This window comes from Pistacia vera, unplaced genomic scaffold (assembly GCF_008641045.1).
Source record: "Pistacia vera cultivar Batoury unplaced genomic scaffold, PisVer_v2 Contig786, whole genome shotgun sequence".
NCBI lineage: Eukaryota > Viridiplantae > Streptophyta > Magnoliopsida > Sapindales > Anacardiaceae > Pistacia > Pistacia vera.
Genome location: NW_022196652.1, coordinates 222,851 through 246,245, shown reverse-complemented (window position 1 = coordinate 246,245; position 23,395 = coordinate 222,851). Strand labels below are relative to the sequence as shown.

The following is a 23,395-nucleotide window of genomic DNA, read 5'->3' as shown; positions in this document are numbered from 1 at the left end:
TTTAATTCAATAAGATGTTTTAAAGTAATTTATATTCCCATAATATATAAATACAGATGAATATGTCAATTCATGCATCCTCCTCAAAATTCAAAATTTATTTGCATTACTAGAATAATAGTAAACATTAATTTTTTATTTATTACTGTTCTATAGATGGATCTTTACAAAATTGTCTAATTTTTAAAACTAACTCCATGCATAAATATGATTTTTATAAAATTAAAAATAAGATAATTTTGATTGAAATTGAGATAACTCATTTTCAGGAGATATATTGTTACCTTGTTAATTTCTAGATGGAGATATATGTCCTTTTTTAAATAATAAAAAAAAAAAATTGCAGATAAAGAAATAGATCTCTCCTTTACTGACAAAATTGGCCAACTTTTAATTTCTTTCTAATTTAATGTTTTATTTTAAATTTAGGCCAATAATTATCTCCATATAATGTATGCTTTTGAAGGATTAGACAAATAAAGGAATGTTTCATAAATCCAAAAAATTAAAAAAGTTTGAATAATAATTTTAATGTGTTGTTTTGATTCCAATTGAAAATATGGGAGATAATCATAGACTAACTTTAAGGTTTCTAAATTTATTATTTGGATGATAATTTTTGCATTTTTTATCATAGACTACCCCTTAACCTCAAAGTTTGGAACTCTATCATGGATACTCCTCTACCCTAACTCCATTACATTGTCGTGTATAGTAAGATGAGTGAAATACTAGCTTTAGTCTTATAAGAAAGTGTTTTGCAAACCTAACGACAATGTAACAAGGTTAACGCAAAGGGATATCCATGATAATTGAACTTTGAGGGTACATTTGAATATTTGATAGTGCAATGGGGGTCTCCATGATATATTTTCAAATTTTGAGAGTAGTCTATAATAAAAAATGTGAAAGTTGTCTAAATTTGAAAAACTTACTAGGCAAAGGGTGATCCAGGAAGGATCTTTAATGGTGATGCGATGTTTTTGGCATTTGAGAAAGAATCAATAGTAATGATAAGTGATAACAATGTGGAACACTAAGGAGGTCCATTATTTGTTTGGATAAAAAGATTACATGGCATTCTCCAATACCATTACCATTAAGTTGCTTACTTCCATCACTCAATTATCATAATCCTTGCACCCACCAAACATATGTTGGCTTATTTGAAAATGACTACTCCCACTCTGCTTACAACATCTCTAAACCATTATTTTAAAAGCCGAATCAAACCGATCAGTCCAATCGGTTGGACCGGGACCCAGTCACGTGTTTGGTTCGAGCCAGCATAAAACCCGACATTAATAAATGAACAGTCAATAAACCGCGTGAACAGTGTAAACCGCCGGTCGGATCGGACCGATTGAAAAACCAGTCCAGCGTCTGAAAAAGGGGAAAAATCTCTAATTTCTCAGTTTCTTTAATTTCACCTTTCTCTACGCAAAATCCTCTGAAAAAATGTTAACACAAATATGAAAATTTGAAATCCCACACAAATCGCCACTCAATCTCAACGAAATCCACTTTCTGAGTCTGAAATCGATGCTGAAATCGATCGCAACTCAAGCTCTGAAATTGCGACGACACCTTCCTCCCTCGCCGGAAATTGATCAACACAATACACAAACGATTTTAAGATTTCTCTTACCTAGGGCAGTTGAATCGGTGATCAACTAGACTGAAGTGGAGTCGTGCTTAGTTACTGCATAATATTGAATCGAAAATGAATAGGGAATTGGAGAGTAGAGACAGAGGATTTAAATGGAATTGAAATGTCATGGTGGTGATTAGGCCAGAAAATGGAGTTATGGAGATGCCGAGACAAATCAGACAGTGTCACGGTGGTAGTTCAGCCTTTGGAAGTTGGAGACGGAGAGGATTCAAAGCAAACGGGATTTGAAATGTCGATAGATTTTACGTCTAGGATTTTTAGAGATATTAAGGTTTTTACTTTTAGGAAAACTTGTTTACAAAACCGGTTTAGTTAACTGGTTTAAAATTACCTTTAAACCATTACCTGAACTAGTTATACGGTTTGGTCAATTTTGAAAATTGAAACCGAACCGATTACTTCGAAAAATCGGTTTTTGGGATCGGTTTACGTTCGGTTTGGTTCGATTTTTTATTTTACTTTTGGGGCTGCTATTTGGGTTTTATTGCGTTTTTAATTTGTATTGAAGTGGTTAAGTTCCTGGTTTTCGTATGGGTTTTATTTATTCTTTTGGGTTGAATGATGTTTGTTGTTTTTAGGGTTTAGCAATTTGTGGGGTTAATTGAGTTCGTGATTTGTGGGGTTTAGAATAAGTTTTGATCCTATTGATTGTGAAAGTATCGACAAAACTGAAGGTTGGATAGTTTACGATGAAGAAGAGGTCAGTGAATTTAATTATGAGGAGTTTGAACAAATGTTATATGAAGAATGATCTATTCCTGCTGGAATTGCTGATCACCTTTCTTTTTATGATATGAAGAATGATCTATCCCTACTGGAATTACTGATCACCCTTCTTTTTATGATTCAACCGATGGTTCAGAATGTTGATTTCAAATATTTAAACAACTTAATATCTATTTAAATTAAATTATAAGTTTTAACTTATGATTTCTATTTTTTACTAAAATTGATGTAGATGATGGTGATGGTTATGATAATGATGATAGTGATGAATTTTTATGCTAGTGTGTGAAACTCAATCAACATGAAGACGAATCAAAGAAAAAACACTTACACTAAATGTTTTGTTATTAATCATTATGTATTTTGTCATTTAATATATAATGGATAAATACAACATCATGTCTGGATTTGGGCTTTGAATTATTGTTACATACTTAAATTATGTTGGGATTGTTATTAAATTTAAACTTTGAATCATGTTAGACAATAATTAAGTTATTATTGTCTTATTAAAAAAAAAAAAAAAGGTTTTTTTTAATGTGTTGATGTCATCATGCTGTGTGATGATGTCATCGATTGAACCGAATAGCAGAACGGGTTGCCCTTCGGTCTAGGTTTTAAACAGTGCTCTAAACAACCATCTACCATAAGAATGGCTCAAATTCCTCCAACACTTTTATCAAAACTAGTACCATCTTTCAAATTTGGTAGACTCAAAATGGAGATACGCGTCTTTACATGAATAAATTTAAGAATTAATGGTACAACAACAACGACGATATTACAAGGATATTTATTAGTTTAGCCAGGCATCACCTTGGCAATTCCAATGATGTGAGTATAAATCAATGTGGGTTGAAGCCCCTTCAATTGTGTATTGTATCATCTCTTTAATAGCTTTAATACATCTCCAACCAAATGCAATGAACCGGTAACGAGAACCTGTAAATGCAAGATAACGCATCTCCAGCTTGATACAAATGTTTTTAGGAAAAAACAAAAATCATGGCTTTCGAGTGTTGTTTTATCAAAAGAATGTCATGCACACTCCACATCAGTGAGTGAGAGTTAAATGATCAATGTTTTTGCAGTGCAATCAATAATCATCTGTGGTATAAAACTTCTCAACCCCGAGATTGATTATCCCTGTGTCTACAAAATCATTTCAACCGCATGTTTCCTACTGATGTTTTTACACATGAAAGAATGTTGAAAAAACTAATTATAATAATAAGACAATAGAATTTTTTATTTTTCTTTCTTATTTCTAAATTAAGAAAAATGGAAAAGCTACACTACATTAACTAGTGGATATATGGAATATTTTCTGCTTGTTTAGTGATATCAAGTTTAAATAAGAATGATATCTAAAAGACGACACTTACCTGAACTCTTAAGGAGGGGTTTTCTTTAACACAATCTCTCAACCATTTTATTGTCAATGGCAAGGAAGGAAGCACAGCGCTGCAAGCAAAACATTGGTTTGCAGGCCTGCAATGAGAAGCATCCTCATAAAGAAATTCACGCGGAGGTAAGGTCTCTGCGTAATCATTCTTGGAATTCTTTTCAAGAACAGGATCTGTAAATGAAAACAATTGAACACCAGTGAGCTGGTTAGATCAAAGTTCACTATCATTAATGCACTTCTAGTACTCCAAAATGCATAGGTAACAAGGGAAAAAACATGAAAAAAACACTTGCAAAAAAGTTCTGGTCCTAATTACTTGATGTAGGCTGGGGATATGATAATCAATAACTTGTTGATCCTGAGAATACCAAGGAAATTCAAAAAAAAAAAAGCTCTTAATTCACACAAAATACGAGAATTGCTGCAACTGACAAGAGCTTATTAACCAAATGAAAATAACAACCTGACTCTAAAAGGCAGAATAGTCTCTTATTCATAAATATCAATCCTAAAACACTAATAAGATTAAAATTCTAACAAGATAAATCCTAATTCAACTTAATAATAATAATCCGAAAAGCAATGCAAATCTCTAATGCTAAAAATAAAACAAATCCTAAACACAGTCAAATTTATCCGAGTGGCTAACTGTCAGCTCATCAAAATAATCCAAGTCAATATTGTAATCTGCAGCACTTGTCTAGCGGTCTTCCTGGTATGTATACCACAACAAAAGGAATCAAAGGGTTCTCTCAAGATTTTTTACCAAATATTTAGAGAATGATAGTTTCCCTCCAGTTTACAATTGGGTGTGCCTGAACTATTTATCGATGTGAAACCCTAAGGGAGACATGAAATGAACAATCATAGTTCAAACAAAATCCTAAGAAGTTCAGCAGCTTACTTCTTCTACAGAAAAACGAAAATAAGAAATGAGTCTCTCATTTATTGACCTTACTAATGGAAGTATTACTTTATTACAGACATCATCATACGGTGCCTTAAATTAAAGAACCAATTTTACTTGTGTTAAGTTACCACTAAAGCTTAAACTAAAAGAAAAGGACCCAAATATAGTATCTAAGCTTTAACACGTCCCCTAAGGCACACTTGCATATTAGCCAAACACAAGAGCCACAAATACAACCATAAACATAGAAATAGTTTATTATAAAATAATTAATACAGTAAGACGATTCTAATACAAACCTTTTAGTCAACTTGACTTTGATACTGCATCAAAGAATTACTTAACATGTAAGCTTTAACAAATTGTATAAGGGAGGCTTCTGTTAGTTCGTAAAGACTCATTTACAAACAGACTATTTCTCGCCCAAAGTATTAGAACCAGCCACTTCAAAGCGACTTACAAGGGCAGTACATATGTTAATTTATAATAAATTAAATTCATCTTGAAGAAAAGTAAAAGTCAAATAGTAAGTGTTTTAACAAGTTAACCTGACAAAGGGTAATAAAGAACACCGAGCTATTCAGCAAACCAAATAAAAGATGAATAAGGTATTTACCAGCCCCATGAATAATCCTCTCCCAAAGTCTCTGGAGGCTTAATTGCCATGACAAGTCCCTGCAAGGGATATCCAAGGGAATGGCTGAGGAAAAAGATGTAACCTTGTTATAAGTTGAGATGCCTGGGACGAAAAGCGCTTTGGAAAAATGAATTCCTGAGCAAGATCATATCAAACCGTAAATTAATCCAAGCTCAAAGAGCAACAGTCAAAACATGAATTTTCTTGTCTAAAGAAAAAAAAATTCATATTGCTCTGGATAGGGTAGAACTTTACTACAACCATTAATGTAGCTAGCTCCATGTTTTTGGGATTAAGCTTAAATAATAAGTAGCATAAATTCACTGGGTGTTATTTCATGATTTAGAAGCATCTTCTTTGGTAATCTTACAGTATTACAAGTAATTTCCAAATCTATGTAATTGTTTATTTTCCAATCAAGTGTTTTTCAACGAAATAAATAAGCATGAAAGAATATAACATGCTACTTATTTTTATTAATTCATCACACGACGCATATGTTAGATCTCTCTGGTTATAGGAAAAACAGATAACCTACATATAACCTTAGCTAGGATTATCTTTATTTAAGTTTAAATTTAAATTCAAATTCTAGATACTCCTAGATTCTTTCTAAGTTCAAACTCCTTATCTCTGATTTCCTACACTCCCCCTCAAGCTGTGGAAAAAATATCTAGCATTCCCTGCTTGGAAATTAGACTATCAAAGAGTGGCCTAGACAGTCCTGTAAAAACACCTACTACTTGCTGACTCATAGGTAGATAGACAACACACAAAAGCTTTCCTTCTATCTTCTCTTTAATGAAATGACGATCTACTTCCACATGCTTGGTTAGGTCATGATGCATTGGGTTATGTGCAATGCTGATAGCAGCTTTGTTATCACAATAGAACCTCATAGGATCCTCCTGCCTAACATCCAGCTCTGTCAATAACCGTTTCAGCCATAGTAACTCACATATACGCTGTGCCATAGCCCTAAACTCAGCTTCTGCACTACTTCTTGCCACCACTGCCTGTTTTTTGTTTCTCCAAGTGACCAGATTGCCCCAAACAAAAGTACAATACCCCAAAGTCAACCTCCTATCACTTATTGAGCCTGCCCATTCCGCATCTGTAAATGCCTCCATCTGTCTTTCACAACTCTTCTTAAAAAATAGTCCTTTCCCAAAAGTCATCTTCAGATACCTTAATATCCTTTTTACTGCCTCCAAATGTATCTCCTGTGGATTATGCATATGCTGACTTGCAACACTCGCTGAGAATGCTATATCAGGTATAGTATGAGACAAATAAATTAGCCACCCAACAAGCCTTTGATATCTAGCCTTACCCACTGGAGTATCACTACTATTCCCATCAATTCTTGATTTAAGCTCAAAGGTGTTTCAGAACATATTTCCTTTGAGACAGATAAATTCCCTTCTTGCTCCTAGCTACCTCCATGCCCAAGAAATACCTTAGCTGCCCCAGATCTTTGACCTAAAAAACCCGAGCAAGAGCCTTTTCAACCCTCTCTATTTCTTCAAGACTATTCTCTATAAGAATAATGTCATCAACATACACTATTAAAATTGTAATCTTACCATCAACCTTCTTGAAGAATAGGGTATGATCGGACTGCCCTTGAGTAAACCCATCATTCTTAATAGCCTTAGTAAATCTATCAAACCAAGCCCAAGGAGACTGCTTTAAGCCATACAATGATTTACTTAGCCTACACACCTTACTACCCTCTTGTTTGCTTTCAAAACATGCTGGTAAATCCATGTAAACCTCTTCTGCCAGATCCCCATTCAAAAATGCATTTTTGATATCCAATTGTTGTAAAGGCCAACCTAAGTTTGCAACAAGTGATAACAATACCCTGATGGTGCTCAACTTAGCCACCGGAGAAAATGTTTCCTCATAGTCTATCTCATATGTCTGTGAAAATTTCTTAGTCACTAACCTTGCTTTGTATCTCTCCACTGTACCATCTGTCTTGTATTTAACAGTAAACACCCATTTACAGCCAACAGTAGCCTTATGGTCAGGTAGATTCACAAGCTCCCAAGTTTCATTTTTCTCCAATGCATTCATCTCTTTCATAACAGCCTCTCTCTACTTAGGATCACTCAAAGCTTCCTGAATTATCTTTGGAATCTCTATGGTAGAAAGACCGGTGGCAAATACATAAAACTTGGATGAGAGTTTCTCATAAGACATAAACTTAGAGATAGGATGTTGAGTACATGTTCGAAATCCTTTCTGAATAGCTATAGAGAGATAATAACTATCATCAAGAATAGAACCAGTCTTATCAGACGAAGTTTCAAATGAATTCTCTTTACCTGTCAATTGTGAACCAGATACTTCTCTCAGTTGAGACAATTGGCCATGCTGTTCTTCAGAATCTTCATTACCTTGATAACTGGATTTCCGAGAATAAAATTTCAGTCTCGATCTATTTAATCTTTCCAATCCTCCCCCTATGTGTAACTTTTCCTGAGACAGATGGATATGATCTATAGAATCAATAGAACCAAACTTATTAGACTTTAAAGGAGGCATGATTGAAGGTGAACTCAAGTTCTAAGAATCTTGAGTTGGTTTAGATCTGGCTTCCTAAATCTACAGATGAATCTGCCGGTTCCACAAGTAGTTAAATTGATTTAGAATTCTGGCTTCCTAAATCTACAGATGAATCTACAGGTTCCATAGGTAGTAAACCTTTCCAAAAACGATCTTCACTCACAATCTCCCCTAAAGAAAAGTTTTGGTAAAATAAGGATAAGACTCAAAGAAAGTAGCATCCCTAGACACAAACAACTTTTTGAGAGTGGACAAAACTTATATCCCTTCTGAGTAGAAGAATACCTAATGAACACACACTTGATAACCCTAGGATCCAATTTACCCCTATTAGGAGACTGAACATGAACAAATACTATACACCAGAAAACTTTCAGAGCAAGAAAATTCAATGTCCTAAAACTAGGAAACACCTTAAAAAATGTAGACATTGGGGTACTAAAATCTAAAACCCGAGTTGGTAACCTATTAATCAAGTATGAGGTTGTTATGATGGCATCACCTTAGAAATATTTGGGCATATTCATTGTAAACATCAAAGCCCGGGTAACCTTTAAGAGGTGTCTATTCTTCTTCTCAGCAACTCCATTCTGTTATGGGGTATCAAATCAACACATGAACTCTGATGTATAATTCCATGGTGTGATAGATATTTTCCTAGGACATAAGTAAAGTATTTTCTACCATTATCAGTCCTTAAAGCCTGAATTTTAGTTTGGAATTGAATATAGATCATAGAATTAAAGTTCTGGAAAATCTGTTCTTGCTTCGGATTTGTCTTTCATAAGATATACCCAACACAACCTGGTTTGATCATCTATAAAGGTGATACACCATTTAGCTCCTATACGGTTTGTAACCCTAAAATGTCCCCAAATGTCACTATGGATTAAAGAGAAAGGTCTAGAACTTCTATATGGTTTTGCTGGATACATTGAACACGTATGTTTTGCAATTTAACATATATCACACTGAAATAATAATGGATCTTTATTCCTGAACATCAAAGGAAACAATTTTTGTAAATGAGAAAAACTAGGATGACCTAGCCTCCTATGCCACATTATTACTTCTAAATTACCCAAAACAGATACAGAATTACACCTAGGAGCTAAAACAGAGTTCTTCTCTGATGGACCCTCGATAACCAAATGGTATAACCGAAAAGGGCAGAAAGAGAAAAGCAAGAATTGACAGGTGACACATTAGTACAATGAGTGTGAAGAGTTAGTTGGAGTGGGAACTGAGTAGAATAAAAGAGAGAAGGCTGGATAAGTGTGATATCATGGAATTAAGTGGGAAATTGTAAAGGAGGATCTAACCCTCGAAGATCAGCCTGCTATCTGTTTCTTTGATATCCTTTTATGTTCTTTTCCATTTTGTAATACAGTTTACTAATCTCTTAATACAAATATCGGTTTATTTGATTGAATATTGAGTGTTGGTATGTTTGTTTGCTGTTTATTGGCTGTTGTGGTGAACTGAATGTGAGATTGATTAGAGAATTAGAGTCAAGTTCCAACAAACTGGTATTAGAGCTAGACGAATTCAGGGTATGGTTAGTACAAGGATGGAAAATAGATTAGACAACGTTGAGAAAGATGTTGCTAAGGTGACGGAGACGATGAATGCAATGAGAGAGATATTGATGGATATGCATTGGATGCGTAAAAAGGATGAAGAAGAGGAGGAACGTAGAAGAAACTTAACTGGGAACTCAAGTTGTTTCAGGGAAGGTCACAACGAGCCAGAACTCCATGAAAATCTGGGAAATCAAGGTGGAGCCAATGGAGGAGGTCGAACTGAAAATGGGCTTCACGGAAACAAGGGACATCAAGGAGAGAACCCATCAGGGGATGGATGGAATCAAGGTGGAGAGGGGTGGTATTAGTGTGACTGGAGTGGTCGGAAGCTGGAGTTGCCTATCTTTTCCGGCAAAGACCCGTATGGGTGGATTTTCAGGGTAGAATGCTATTTCACATTCAACCAAATCGCTGATGAGCACCAAGTGTCGGCGACAGCGCTGTGTATGGAGGAAGAAGCCCTCCACTGGTACCAATGGATGGAGACCCGATTGGCGATGACCAATTGGCAAGAATTCAATGTAACCCTCTCCCAAAGAATTAGTGGAACTCAGGATGTCAGTCCCTTGGATCTGTTGATGGCAACGAAGCAAAATGGTATGGTGTTGGAGTATCGCCGCCGATTTGAGGAGGTGGCGGCACTAACTATCGATGAAAGGGAATAGGTGTTGATTGTTGTGTTTTTTAATGGGCTCAGGCTAGAAATAAAAGCTGAAATAAAGCTTCAGCAACCCAATATAATAGCTCGGCCCAACTCTCTAACTTATGTGACCCAGCTGGCCCAAAGGGTGGAAGAGAGGAACCAAATTATGGATGAGGCCAAACTTGGACCAGGCAAGTAGAACAAATGGGCTCAATCATCTATACGGCCACAGACTTATAGCTACCCTACTCAACCCGAAGAAATTAATAAGACTGAAACCCCAAATGATCCAACCCGATATTCAACCCCAAATCCATCCCTACGACGAAACCAAAGTGATGCTCATTCCAGTCCCAACTCATCCTCATCGGTCAACTTCCAACCAAATCCATTCCAACGAGAGTCTCCTTACAAGAAAATGACCGAAGCTGAGATCCAAAGAAAAAGGGAGAAGGGTATATGCTACCAGTGTGACGCCAAATACTCACCAGGTCACCGATGTGGGGACAAGAAAATCCAAATGTTGTTAGGGGAAGATGACGATCCAGAGATGAACAAAATGTTTTCAGTGGAAGATAAAGTTGAGGAAGAAGTACCAAGGACCCTTGAACTTTCAATCAGTTCGGTGGAAGGCATAAATGGGCCCAAAACCTTGAAACCAAAAGGTGAGATTGGAGGGAAGAGTGTTATAGTATTGATTGACAACGGGGTTTCTCACAACTTCATCAATCGAAAGGTGGTAGAAGAATTAAAAATCTTAGTGGTCTAAACCAAACCTTTTGGAGTCAGAGTTGGGGATGGTTACAGAGTGAGTTGTCAAAGGGAATGCCGTGAGGTGAGTTTGAAGCTGCAGAACATCACCATGATTCAGAACTTCTACCCTTTCAACATGAACAGCGCCGATTTCATTTTGGGCATTGCATGGCTTGAAACTTTGGGTGAGACCACAACGAACTAGAAGGAGTCTATGATGAAGTTTAACCATTCCTGGGAAATAGTAGCTTTGGTTAAGGATCCCTCACTGAGTAAGACAAGGGTGTCGTTGAAGAAGATGATTAAAACACTGCAGACAAAGGGACCAAGGTATTTGCCAGAATTGGGAAATCTGCAACTGTAGGAAGTGGGTGAAACAGTGGTGGATAGTAGCATTTCTAAATTGCTGAGAGAGTATGAAGCTTTGTTTGAACCATTACCAGGGCTCCCGCCAGCAAGGGCGCATGATCATGCCATCAGGCTAGAACAGGAAGCTCCAGTCCCTAATGTCAGTTCCTACCAGTACCCATACTACCAGAGAAACGAGATAGATTAGATCGTTCGAGAGATGATGGCCTCAGGGATTATCAAACCAAGTGTCAACCCTTTTTCCAACCCGGTACTCTCGGTACTCTTACTTCTAAATTACCTGAAACAAATACAGAATTACACCTAAAAGCTAAAACAGAGTTCTTCTCTGATGGACCCCCGATAACCAAATGGTATAACTGAAAATGGCAGAAAGGGAAAAGCAAGGATTGACAAGTGGCACATCAATACAATGAGTGTGAAGAGTTAGTTGGAGTGGGAACCGAGTAGAATAAAAGAGAGAAGGTTGGATAAGTGTGATATCATGGAATTAAGTGGGAAATTGTAAAGGAGGAGCTGACCCTTAAAGATCAGCCTGCTATCTGTTTCTTTGATGTCCTTTTACGTTCTTTTCCATTTGTAATACAGTTTATTAATCTCTTAATACAAATATCAATTTATTTGATTGAATATCGAGTGTTGGTATGTTTGTTTGCTGTTTATTGGCTGTAGTGGTGAACTGAATGTGAAATTGATTAGAGAATTAGAGTCAGGTTCCAACATTCTCAGTATCCCACTTCTTCTCGGTATCCAATTCATCAAAGAAGTAAAGTCCTCCTTTTTCTCTAACATTGTCAGTCATCTCCCCGAGAAGAAAGTCTGAAATTCAGAATGAGGAGAAAAATTTAGCCACACACTTCCTTAGTTAACTTACTGATAGACAGAAGATTGCAAGCTAAACTAGGAACATGAAGTACAGAATGCAATATAAGATCCTTGGAAATTCGAACCGTCCTTTTACCAGCCAAATTTGCCAAAGAACCATCAGCAGTCTTAACCCGGATATTATTGTAACATGGACTATAAAATATGAAAACCTCATAATTACTTCACATATGGTCTCATGCACCTAAGTCTATAACCCAAGATTTGTGTGCATCCAAACTAGTGCGTAAAGCTGTTTGGGAATTACCTGGTTCTGCAATGGAATAAGAATGACTGAAGGACCATCTCTGGACTGATTAATTAACTCATACAGGTGCTCAAGCTGCTCATTGCTAAACGGCAAAGCCCCTGAATGTTCATCAGATTTCGTAGGTACACCCTTTTCTACATCCACATGCATCCCTTTAGCACCCAATTTATTAGGCTTCCAATTTCCAGGTTTACCATGCAGCTTCCAACAGGTTGCTCTGGTATGCCACGACTTACGGAAAAATTCACACCACACTTTCTCTCCTTTCCGCATCATTTGTTGATCTCCACTAGAACTATTAGATGTCTTACAGCCCTTTGAAACAAGGGCTGAAGACTCAGACTTTGATTGCATATTTTGGCTACCTATACCTGCCGATTCTCCCATCATCACTCTTCTTCTGCTCTTTTCTCTTTGCACTTCAACAAAGACTTCCTAGATGGCGGGTAAATTCTCTTTTCCCAAAACTCTACCCCTCACCTCATCTAACTCCTTATTCAATCCTACTAAGAACTCAAACACTCTTTCTTTCTCCAGCATTTTATTGTATTTTACACTATCTTGAAAGCAGCTCCAGTCAGCCTCAAAAAACAAATCCAACTCTTGCCATGACTTGGTCAATACACTATAATATTGAGTCACGAACATATTAATTTGTTTGATCTCCCGCAACTGAGATTTCATCTCAAAAATCTGGGCTGAATTTCCAACATCAGAGTACGTCTCCTTTGCCATGTCCCAAATATCTTTCACTGTAGGTAGAAATAGATACAACCTGCCAATCTCCTTCTCCATAGAATTAATCAGCCAAGTCATTACCACACTATTCTTGGCATCCCATTTTTGGTATGCCGGATCATTAACCGATGGAGCTTTGATTGCTCCCATCAACTAGTCTAAGTTTCTACGATTTCTAACAATTAACTTCATCGACTGAGACCATGGTATATAATTCCTACCATTCAATTTATGTAGGCTAATCTGAATGGAAGAAGCAATGGCTAAATTATCAACAGTAGTCTGAACATTGGATGAAGATGTTTCCCCTGACTAGGGAGGTACATCCTGACGAACAGGTGGACTCTGGCTCCTCCCCTGTCTTTCGCCAGTCATGGCAAATTTAACCATTACTACCTATAGCCACCTGGGGTCTAATACCATGAAAGAATAGAACATGCTACTTATTTTTATTAATTCATCACACTATGCATATGTTACATCTCTCTAGTTATAGGAAAAATAGATAACCTACAGATAACCTTAGCTAGGATTATATTTATTTAAGTTTAAATTTAAATTTAAATTCTAGATACTCCTAGATTCTTTCTAAGTTCAAACTCCTTATCACTGATTTGCTACAGAGCACTACTTGAGGACAATAAAAGAGCAACAGTGGAATATATAGCAGTACAAGAATCGGAGCAAAAAAATTAAGTCGTACCAGAATACATAGTTCCACGGTTTAGATAAACAATATGACCAAAAATAAAGAAAAGATGACAAACAAAATTCACATAGTAAATAAATGGTGAGATGTGTTCCTTCTATTTAATATGTTGACAAAAATAAACTGGTAGTGCACAATCATTAAAAAGGTTCTATATGTGCAAAAGAAATAAACCTTAAGATATAAAAACTATAAATATAACTAATCATTTGTGTCCAAAGCAGCTATACCTGAAGAAGCACATGTACTCACAAGCCGTGGAAGTAAGACTTGCGGGTCTCTCACCTCCATGCAATTGAATAAAAGAATCTACAAAGATGCATATACACCATATAATGTGCCAACAAATGGAAGTGATTTGAAGTGTTCAAAGATTATTGAACATTTATGAGCATGCACAGACATCCAAATTTGTAGAAAGGATTTAAGTTATAGAAAGCCACACTAACAGAGTTTATAGAAGCTCTCTACAAACACATACCAGAATCTATTCCTAAAACTATGTTTAGCTGTTGTGAGAGATTTACCTGCTTTGTTATTTTGATAGGCTGCTCAGTCTTTTCCATTTCATGTCTGACGTAACCATTACTTCGAACTTCCACCATATTTTGAATTTTGTTAAAAGAATATGCCGATGATTGATTTATATCCTTGACAACCCCAGAGAACCATTTGGCACAAGCTTCTATGCTCTCGGGACTATGAGCTCCATCCAAGTAAAAGACCAGATCTCCAGATGAATTTTCAGTTTTTTCTGATGTATTATAAGACACTGGAGAAGTATCATAAACAACCTGAGCCCTCCCTGAAATATGTGCAGTTGAAAGACCTCTAAGAAATGCCTCTGGCAAATCAGCTTCTTGGCTATCCTGTTTCATCATTCATGAATTTTCCATAATAAATACAGAGCACCAAACCACTAAAAGCAGACTAAGGAACTGCATAAGAATAAGGAACTGCATAAAATTCTTAAATCATGGTTCCTCCGCACCCACAGTGAAGATTACTCCTTTTGTTGTCAACAAGGTTCTATATGATTCAACTGGCACCACTTAAAAGTTCAAGGGGAACTTAATATACCCATTTTCATATGAACCCACCCATCCACCCACATACCTATGTATGGTCTACACATAAAAAGACTAATACAAAACCCCATTATGTTATAGTTAGGATCCCACATTTGAAGGAAAAGGGGTGCGCAAGTGGGTTATAAAGGCCTTGGGCACCCTCCCTTGGCAAGCTGATTTTCCAAGAAGAGTTTTACCCAAACCCATGAAAGACCCATGGCCCAGCCCAATTGTTTAGTTGTTGGAGTGGGTTCCTCTCAATTGGTATCAGAGCATGATCCTACGTCTACGTAGCAGTGCACACGTGGCAGGCTGACCCATGGTAGGCTGACCTTGGGCCCGAGCTGCTACCCCGAGAAAGGGTATGGAGGCCCGAGAGAAAGAGGATTCGCATAGTCACCCAAGGGGTAAAAAAGCCGACAAGAGTAAAAGGTGTGGAAGCGTGGTGGAATCTTAGGATCCCAAATTGGAAGGGAAAGGGGTGGACATGTGGGTTGTAAGAGCTTGGGCACTCTCCCTTGGCAGCCCATTTTCCAAGGAAAGTTATACCAAAACCCATGAAAGACTCATGGCCCAGCCCCATTGTTGAGTTATTGGAATGGGTTCCTATCAGTTATTCACTAATATGAGACATTACATGATTAATGAACAGATTGAAGAGTTGCCATGTCAAAGGAATATTATACAAATTATGTAAAGCATAAAGAATAATAAAACAGACATGGAAGTATAACTAACATTGTGAAATATTTTCTCCCAGTTTCCTGTTCTTTGAAGCCAGCATGTACAGAGGGAAACAGCAAGACCTGCATTAATCAACTGGTGATCACCAGACAAACCAAGTTTTACTCCCTTCAATTTTTTATTATCAAGAGGTGCTGCTAATTTCAAGGGGACCTGCAAATGGTAAGAAAAGTTCTGTCAGGAATACTAATAACAACTGGCACACCTTTGTGTGTGTAGGTGTGGAGATCAGGAGGTCGGGAGGGACTCAATCTAGTTTGAGAGTGGATATAAATGAAGCCTTAGGCAACTAATTTTGGAATAGATAACAAAGGACCCCACCAAAGGGAATCTTTAAAAGATTTCTTAGGAAAAACATTCTACCCATTGGGGGATTTTTAGTTTCTCAGGTAAGTTTAGTAATTTCTGAATAGATTGTGTTACAGTGACATTTAATGATCTCTCAGGCGAACCCATAACAATTTAACCTTCAAGAAAGGTCATAGTATAGTGGAAGATGAAAATCACAAATGTAACAGACAATTATTAACTAATTAAAAAGTTCACCTGATTAGCAAAATCTCAAATAGATATTTTTACCTAAGTTGCTCTTCCTGAACATCAGAAAACAGTATAAAAACATAAAACCACACCACAACTAAAGTCAGGGTCAGGTTTGGATATACCTTGATTGGAAATAATTATATGGACTTAGATCATACTACAACAAAATACTTTTGGACACATCTGGTATGACCCTAAGCGCTTATTTCATAAATGCATTCAAAGTAAACTGATTAATTATATATATATATAATGGATTTGAGAATGATACCATCAGCTCCAGGGCCCTATTCTGAATAACATCCATTGCTTCAGAAAGCTGGGGTACTGTGAATGCGGGAATTTGAGGCTTCAGAAGCAGGAAAGAAATCAACCAAATTCAGAAAATACTCAAAAATGAAAACTTCCAATCTAAATAAACAAAACAGAAATTATGAAACAAGCAACTCATTGCTACAGGATATTATATAAATGCGGGTTGAACTTCTTGCACGAGTTTTATACCTTCAAAATTCCAGCTTTATGGGAAGCGATCTTACTGAGGGTATCGCCTGCATAAGATTATGATAAATACCCAGATGTAAATAAGAAAATGCCTTTCTTTTCCACAGCACTTTCAAAACACACAATTTAGTGGAAAATTTGAGAAAATTGCACAAAGATTAAAGTATGAGAGATATATACTATTATATTACAGATGGAGCACTCCCATAAGAAAAAGTAACATATATTCGCCACACAATTTGCACTGAATAAACTTGTGTCTATCTATAAGTAAACAGAAAAACTTGTATTAAAGAGGATTTCAGAAAATGACGCACCCAATGCCTCCATGTGGTCCATCCCCAAAGAAGTAACGCCACAGACAATAGGTTCTTTAATCTGCATATTCCATCACCAAATTCCATGACCGGTGATTTCATCCTCCATGTTATATTTACAATCATTACAAAGAAAGGCTAATATAATAAACAAGGTTATATTCACTGTTTTGCTTTTTTTTTTTTTTTTTAATTTGTAAAACCTTATTTTAAAAAATATAAAAAAATAAAGAAAAAGAACGTTGAGATTGAGGTGTAAACCCCAAAACCACCATAGGCACTTCTAGGATGGGATGCATACCACATTTGTTGAATCCCTTGTTCCTCCAAGACCAACTTCAATAACAGCAACATCTACCTACGCATGAACAATTATAATCAGTTCAAAGAAGAAAACAGCAATTTCTTGTTCCTTGATACAAAACTTAGAAGATAAGTCACCAATGACCACAGCCATAGCTATTGATGATTGTGTCATAGAGACATGATTCATCCATGCAAAGTAGAAACACATCTTAAGTTTTAAAGGAGTTTTTACTGTTTGTTATAGATGGTTATTGACCACTACAAACTAATGATATTGAAAGAGAAGAACAATAAACTTTCAACAATTTGATTAGAGATTAACAACTCATTTTCCATTAGTATGAGATATAGTAGCTGTATTCCCTATCTGAAATATAAGAATTAATGAAAACTAGATATAGCACAACTAACCTGTTCACATACAAATATTTTAAATGCCAATACAGTAAGGAACTGAAAAAGTGGAGGCATTGGCAGATCATCTGTAACATTTTCCTGCAAAATGAATTTTCTATAATAAGAAATTGTCATAAATAATTGTGATCCCAAAGCAGATTAAGGCATCAAGGTACCATTTTCCCAAAAAGCCAAAGAAAACTTATTCAGATATATATTATTGTACAAACCAAAGTTAGATAGTTAAGCAATGATGATAACCAAGTAATTTTACCAATGCACAATTATAGTTCTAAATTTGATTCAACAGTCAGGCTCAAAAATCTACTCTACATTTTGGTTTACAAAATCCTTCCACGTTCCAAAACATTCCACTTCACTTGACAAGTAATTTTCACAACTGTTAATTGTTTGTGCAGATAAGACTGACTTTATCTTTTTATGTAGAGGTGCCTCTCTCCCTCAATCAAAACTCTAATCAAGAGTTTCTTTTAGCAAATCAAGCACTCACAGCAACAGTACAGCAGATAAACAAAAAAAACACAACTTAACTCAATCATTCTCAATCTCAAAGTAGCTAAGATAGGATTAAAAGAAACAGATAGAGCAACACAAAATTACCAATTAACAAGTTTATTTTGAAAAATAAAGTACAATAAAAGAAAGAAGAGAAAGAATAATATAGCAGACGTTTGCTATCAAACAACTACTAAGAAAATTCCACAATTTTTCTGTGAACTGGGATTTGATTAGAAGCAAAAGGATGTGATTCAAGGGCACATGTAAAAAGAGAACCCCTGAAAAATGGTTCAGAAAATAAGGATAGAAGTGGAAAACAATTCCAGAGTAAAAATAAATGGAAAAGCGAGAGTAAATGATCTCCCGGCAACAATAGAGAAGCATGAACTATTACCTTCATCAGGTTCCAACAATCCCAAAAATAGAGTAGAAATTTGTCTTCAGTTATCTCCAACCTACAAAGGCAATTCAGTGTGAGCAATGGTAGCCAACCTCAACTAGTCTAGAGTAGAGAATTTGATAAGTTGAGTAAAGGACCATTCATATGAACTGTAAAAATGAGTTTTTTAACACATGCATACTCATACACACATGATGAAAGCGAAGATTGAATCAGCTTCAAACTGATAAATCGAATTCGATATATAGCAAAGACATGCTCCTACTCCAGCCCCTATTCTGAAATGACTATTACTACCTTCCACACAATAATAAATCACACCCAGCCTAGAGACACCTTAAAATCTAAATCAGTCCATCTCTACAAATGGCCAAAAAAGTCTTCAAGTTGATCTCACTTCTAGTTGGTAACCACATTTATCTAAAAAAGAGTCAAATGAAGTCCCATACATCGGAAGGCAACTCGAGCATGACCACTAAACAAGACAGAAAAGAATAAGCTCCAAATGTCTCTTGATAACTTGATGAAATTAGATCATGTAATTGTCCAAAGAGAAAAGGAGTGGCTCCATCATATAATATTAAAAAATTGAATGCCATGAAATTTAGCTACTATTCTAGTGACTTTTCAGTGTTCTGTCACTGAATTTCAGTACAATCTTGAGTCTGCTCTCATGCGGCCTGCTTATACAATAATTTGCAAAATTCCCACTAATAATACTTTATGCTTATTTCATACGATTACATATAAAGTCTAAAATAACCTTGGTTATCAGCATTTACGTTAAACGGAGAAAAAGAAAAGGTCATCTTCAGCAGCAGGCACCTTTAAGGACACTGAAACCATCGCAACAGATGGTAATTTGCACAAATGAAGGCTTCAGTTTAATCATACATCCTACTAGCATAAATTCACTTACCCTTCCTGAAATTATCATTATATGTTTCAACATTAGACCTACAAAGACTAATTCATGCACCAAAAGCACAAAGCACAAACTTAATTTTAGAGATACATTATATGTCCTCAGTGAAATGGATCATTGGAATGTATCAATTAGGCCTTGTAATTATCTTTGTCGCAGTTCCCTTCCCTTGTCAAAAATCCATTTCTAATATTCTGTTTTCAATTCTTTCCAAGGGAGAATTCTTATGTAATGCTAAATAAACATCCAAAATGAAAATATTAGTAACATTGGTGATAAAAGCTAATACATTTGAATACTAACCCATTTATACGGATTCTTTCTCTCACATCAATTAAATGGGGGGACGTGAAGAGTCCAGTTCGAAAACCACACTGCCGTAAGATAGCCTCACAGAATGTGCATGTTGAACCCTGAAATATGTATTTAACGACTTAAAAAGCAAAACAAGAAAAAGAAAGAGCAGCTACCAATATTGTTAGCACCATTTATTCCCAGATGTTCCTGATGCATGAGTTTATCCCCTACTTAAAAAGGATAATGATGAACACATTAATATAGTAAAGTAGAAATGTGGGATAGTACCTTCCCTTTAGTTCCAGCAACATGGATGATCTTTAACTTAGCTATACGCTCCTCCAAACCTAATATCTATTAAGAAAACAAGTACCCTGATTTCAATCTTCAGACAATATTATTTCATGAAGAATAAACAAAATTAATAATCTCCAATCTGAAGTGGTAATATAATAATTAAAAATTTCAATAAGAAAGTCATCCAATGGAAAGAGAAGCAAACCAAATTGAATAATAACAGATCGTTAATCATCCCAACAGGTACAGCACAAAAGATTAACAATTTACCATATAGAAGTAATAATAAGGCTCTTAAAAGAGGATAAGTGCTTCTAAGACAACCAATCTATAGCCTAAAGTTTCAAGAATTAAATTAAGGATGGAATAACTTGGACAACCCCATCAACCTACCAAAAAACAATTAAGTTTAAGGCAAAACATAATCCTTGAAATCGAAAGAAACAACAATTACAATGATCATGCAGGACAAAAATGAAAGCACAGCAACCAATTTCATTTCCAACGTAACCAAAATAAAAAATAATAATAAAGAAGGAAAAAAAGGGTTTAGCATTGATGTCTCATAGACTGTACTCAACAATAACGCATAGAAATCAGAAGTTACGGCCCTCAATCATATACAATTAAATGTTTTTATCATTCAAGTGTTACCTTAAGATACATAGACATCCTTTCAAGTTTTCCATATCTGCCACCTATATGTGATTTCTCTCCTCGTTTTTGACGTGTAATGAGAGAGGAAAGTGCCTCCATTGCATTTTCATATGAAGATGAAAGAGGCAACTCTTGCAAGTAATCTTTGATGATCACATTGCTCCCTGCTGTTTCCATGACTTGAGCTGATAACTTAGAATATCTGAAACCTGAAACATTAATGCAATAGAACACTTATTATCAATCATACAAAACTGCAATACGATGGAGGACTTCATTTATTAGATTAAAAGCAATAAAAGACTTTTTTTCAAGTTACCCATATGTTTTGGGTTTTTATTGGATAAAAATCAGCTGGATCTAACGAACATCATAATACAAATCTATAACCTAATCCATGCCACGAAAGAGAAAACTATGAATGTTAAGGTGAATGTTTCAGGTTTCACAAACCTCTGCAGACAATGATCTTCAACTTTTGTACTATTGGTATAATCACATAAAATTACAGAGCAAGATTATTATTTGAGTCTAAAAAACTAGTACATTATATCAATAATAAGTAAAATTTGATCTAACCGTTTGTTATGAATTGGACCTGACTGTTCCTAGTGAGATGACGAATGTCAAGGGAGGCTGATAAACAAGGAAAACTCCATTCTGATCTAATGGAGAACAGTCGGTTTCCCTTCTGTGACACTCTAAATATCCCACATCTTAGACTAGTGTCTGTATGAATAAGCATCAGATAGAATCAATCCTGCATTAAAAAACAAGGGTTAATTAAAAGCATCAAGTCCAATTCAGACACTTAACTGGAACGACTCTTACATAAAATAGCAAAATTGCCTTGAGATTAAAAAACTAATGTTACAACAAGAAGCTGAGTGCCACACAACAAACTAGAGTTAAAGCTTTCCCTGAGAATCCCATTGTCCACACCAAGTCCGCAATTATTGTTCTTATTTTATTTTATTTTACAAGAAATGGTACTTTACAATTGCCCAGAAAAAACAAGAACAACCAATTTAAATTAACCCTTATCACCTCCAAATGTTTTCTTGCTAAGGACCACAATAAAGCACTACATCAGAAACTTATTATTTCTTCGCCCCCATGTTCATCACTGGTCCTTACCAGAATAATAATTTTTTTCTCCACAGACAGTCGTCTTTACTTTACTACCCTGAAAACTAAGCGATTTGGAAAGGAAAAATCTCAAATTATTGTTTAATATTGGGCTTGAATCACCATTAATTATTCCACACATCACACGCATTAACAATCAAATTGGTGGTTACAAACTAAAGACGAATCTAACCTCAAAAGCTTGACTCAACTCAACAACCAAATTCCATCAATAACAATCAGAATGGCATAATTTGATTGCTTCCTTTTCTTAATCTAGAAGAAACCAAAAACTTCATATTACAGAAAAGAGAATATAACAGACCATCCACCCTCTAACATTTAGTAAAATAAAAATGAAAGTGTTACTGTTTTGTTCTTTTTTGTCCAATATATAAAAGATAACAATAATTCAAACTATAGAACTAGGCTAACCTGAAAGGAGTTGTTCATTGTCCCAGGTTAAAACGAATACCCAGAAGTTAATTCTCTGAATTTCCCATATTTTCCCAGGAACCAAACACAAAACTTGGATAAAAAAATTACATTCCAGTTGAGGTCCAATAACATAAAAAAAAGTACAGTTTTGAAGCTAGGAAACATGTTTTAGTAAAGAAGAAAAGCAAAGCCATGTAAAAATAAAAAAGAAGAAGCAAAGAAAAGAAAAGAGAAGAAGAGAGAGTTGAGTTACAGAGTTAGAAGCCATAATCTTCGTAGGGAGTTGAGTTGAGTGGTACTTGTTTATCGGTGGTTGTATTGAGTTGTGTTTGCGTCTCCGTGATTCGCGGCTTTGCTAAGAACTCGAATAAACATGGGGTTTTCACAATTATAGTTCTAAATTTGATTCAATAGTCAGGCTCAAAAATTACTCTACATTTTGGTTTACAAATCCTTCCACGTTCCAAAACATCCACTTCATGACAAGTAATTTTCACAACTGTTAATGTTTGTGCAGATAAGACTGACTTTATCTTTTATGTAGAGGTGCCTCTCTCCCTCAATCAAAACTCTAATCAAGAGTTTCTTTTAGCAAATCAAGCACTCACAGAACAGTACAGCAGAAACAAAAAAAAAACACAACTTAACTCATCATTCTCAATCTCAAAGTAGCTAAGATAGGATTAAAAGAAACAGATAGAGCAACACAAAATTACAATTAACGAGTTTATTTTGAAAAATGAGTCAATAAAGAAAGAAGAGAAAGAATAATATAGCAGAGGTTTGCTATCAAACAACAACTACTAAGAAAATTCCACAATTTTTCTGTTAACTGGGATTTGATTAGAAGCGAAAGGATGTGATTCAAGGGCACATGTAAAAAGAGAACCCCTGAAAAATGGTTCAGAAAATAAGGATAGAAGTGGAAAACAATTCCAGAGTAAAAATAAGGAAAAGCGAGAGTAATTCAGTGTGAGCTATTACCTTCATTAGGTTC

At 35.6% G+C, this 23,395-nt stretch overlaps 1 protein-coding gene across 8 annotated transcripts; it reads right to left on the bottom strand.

Annotated features, from left to right (window-relative positions):
• Positions 1-3,271: 3,271 nt before the first annotated feature.
• Positions 3,272-22,779, bottom strand: LOC116116844 (folylpolyglutamate synthase). Of its 8 annotated transcripts, none has more exons than XM_031402888.1 (17): positions 22,652-22,779; positions 21,412-21,592; positions 20,830-21,041; positions 20,167-20,232; positions 19,885-19,994; positions 18,651-18,711; positions 17,753-17,836; positions 17,337-17,393; positions 17,036-17,096; positions 16,719-16,765; positions 16,486-16,563; positions 15,666-15,824; positions 14,385-14,726; positions 14,088-14,166; positions 5,333-5,488; positions 3,784-3,977; positions 3,272-3,340 (listed from the first exon to the last, which is right to left on the bottom strand). In XM_031402888.1, the coding sequence occupies exons 2-17, from the start codon at positions 21,575-21,577 to the stop codon at positions 3,281-3,283; spliced, it is 1,932 nt and encodes a 643-aa protein (XP_031258748.1). In that variant the 5' UTR covers positions 21,578-21,592; positions 22,652-22,779; the 3' UTR covers positions 3,272-3,280. The 8 variants fall into 8 exon arrangements, 7 of the variants coding, with proteins under 7 accessions (XP_031258748.1, XP_031258750.1, XP_031258751.1 ...); XM_031402890.1 differs by having other exon boundaries at positions 5,333-5,416; XM_031402889.1 differs by lacking the exon at positions 22,652-22,779 and adding an exon at positions 22,396-22,534 and having other exon boundaries at positions 3,281-3,340.
• Between the last annotated feature and the right edge of the window lie 616 nt (positions 22,780-23,395).

Coding starts and splice junctions, on each gene's coding strand:
- LOC116116844 (XM_031402888.1), bottom strand. CDS start 21,577: ATGCTTATTCATACAGACACTAGTCTAAGATGTGGGATATTTAGAGTG. Junction 21,042..21,411: donor GGTCCAATTCATAACAAACG/GTTAGATCAAAT, acceptor TTAATGTTTCAG/GTTTCAGATATTCTAAGTTA. Junction 17,837..18,650: donor ATTGTTGGAACCTGATGAAG/GTAATAGTTCAT, acceptor TTCATTTTGCAG/GAAAATGTTACAGATGATCT.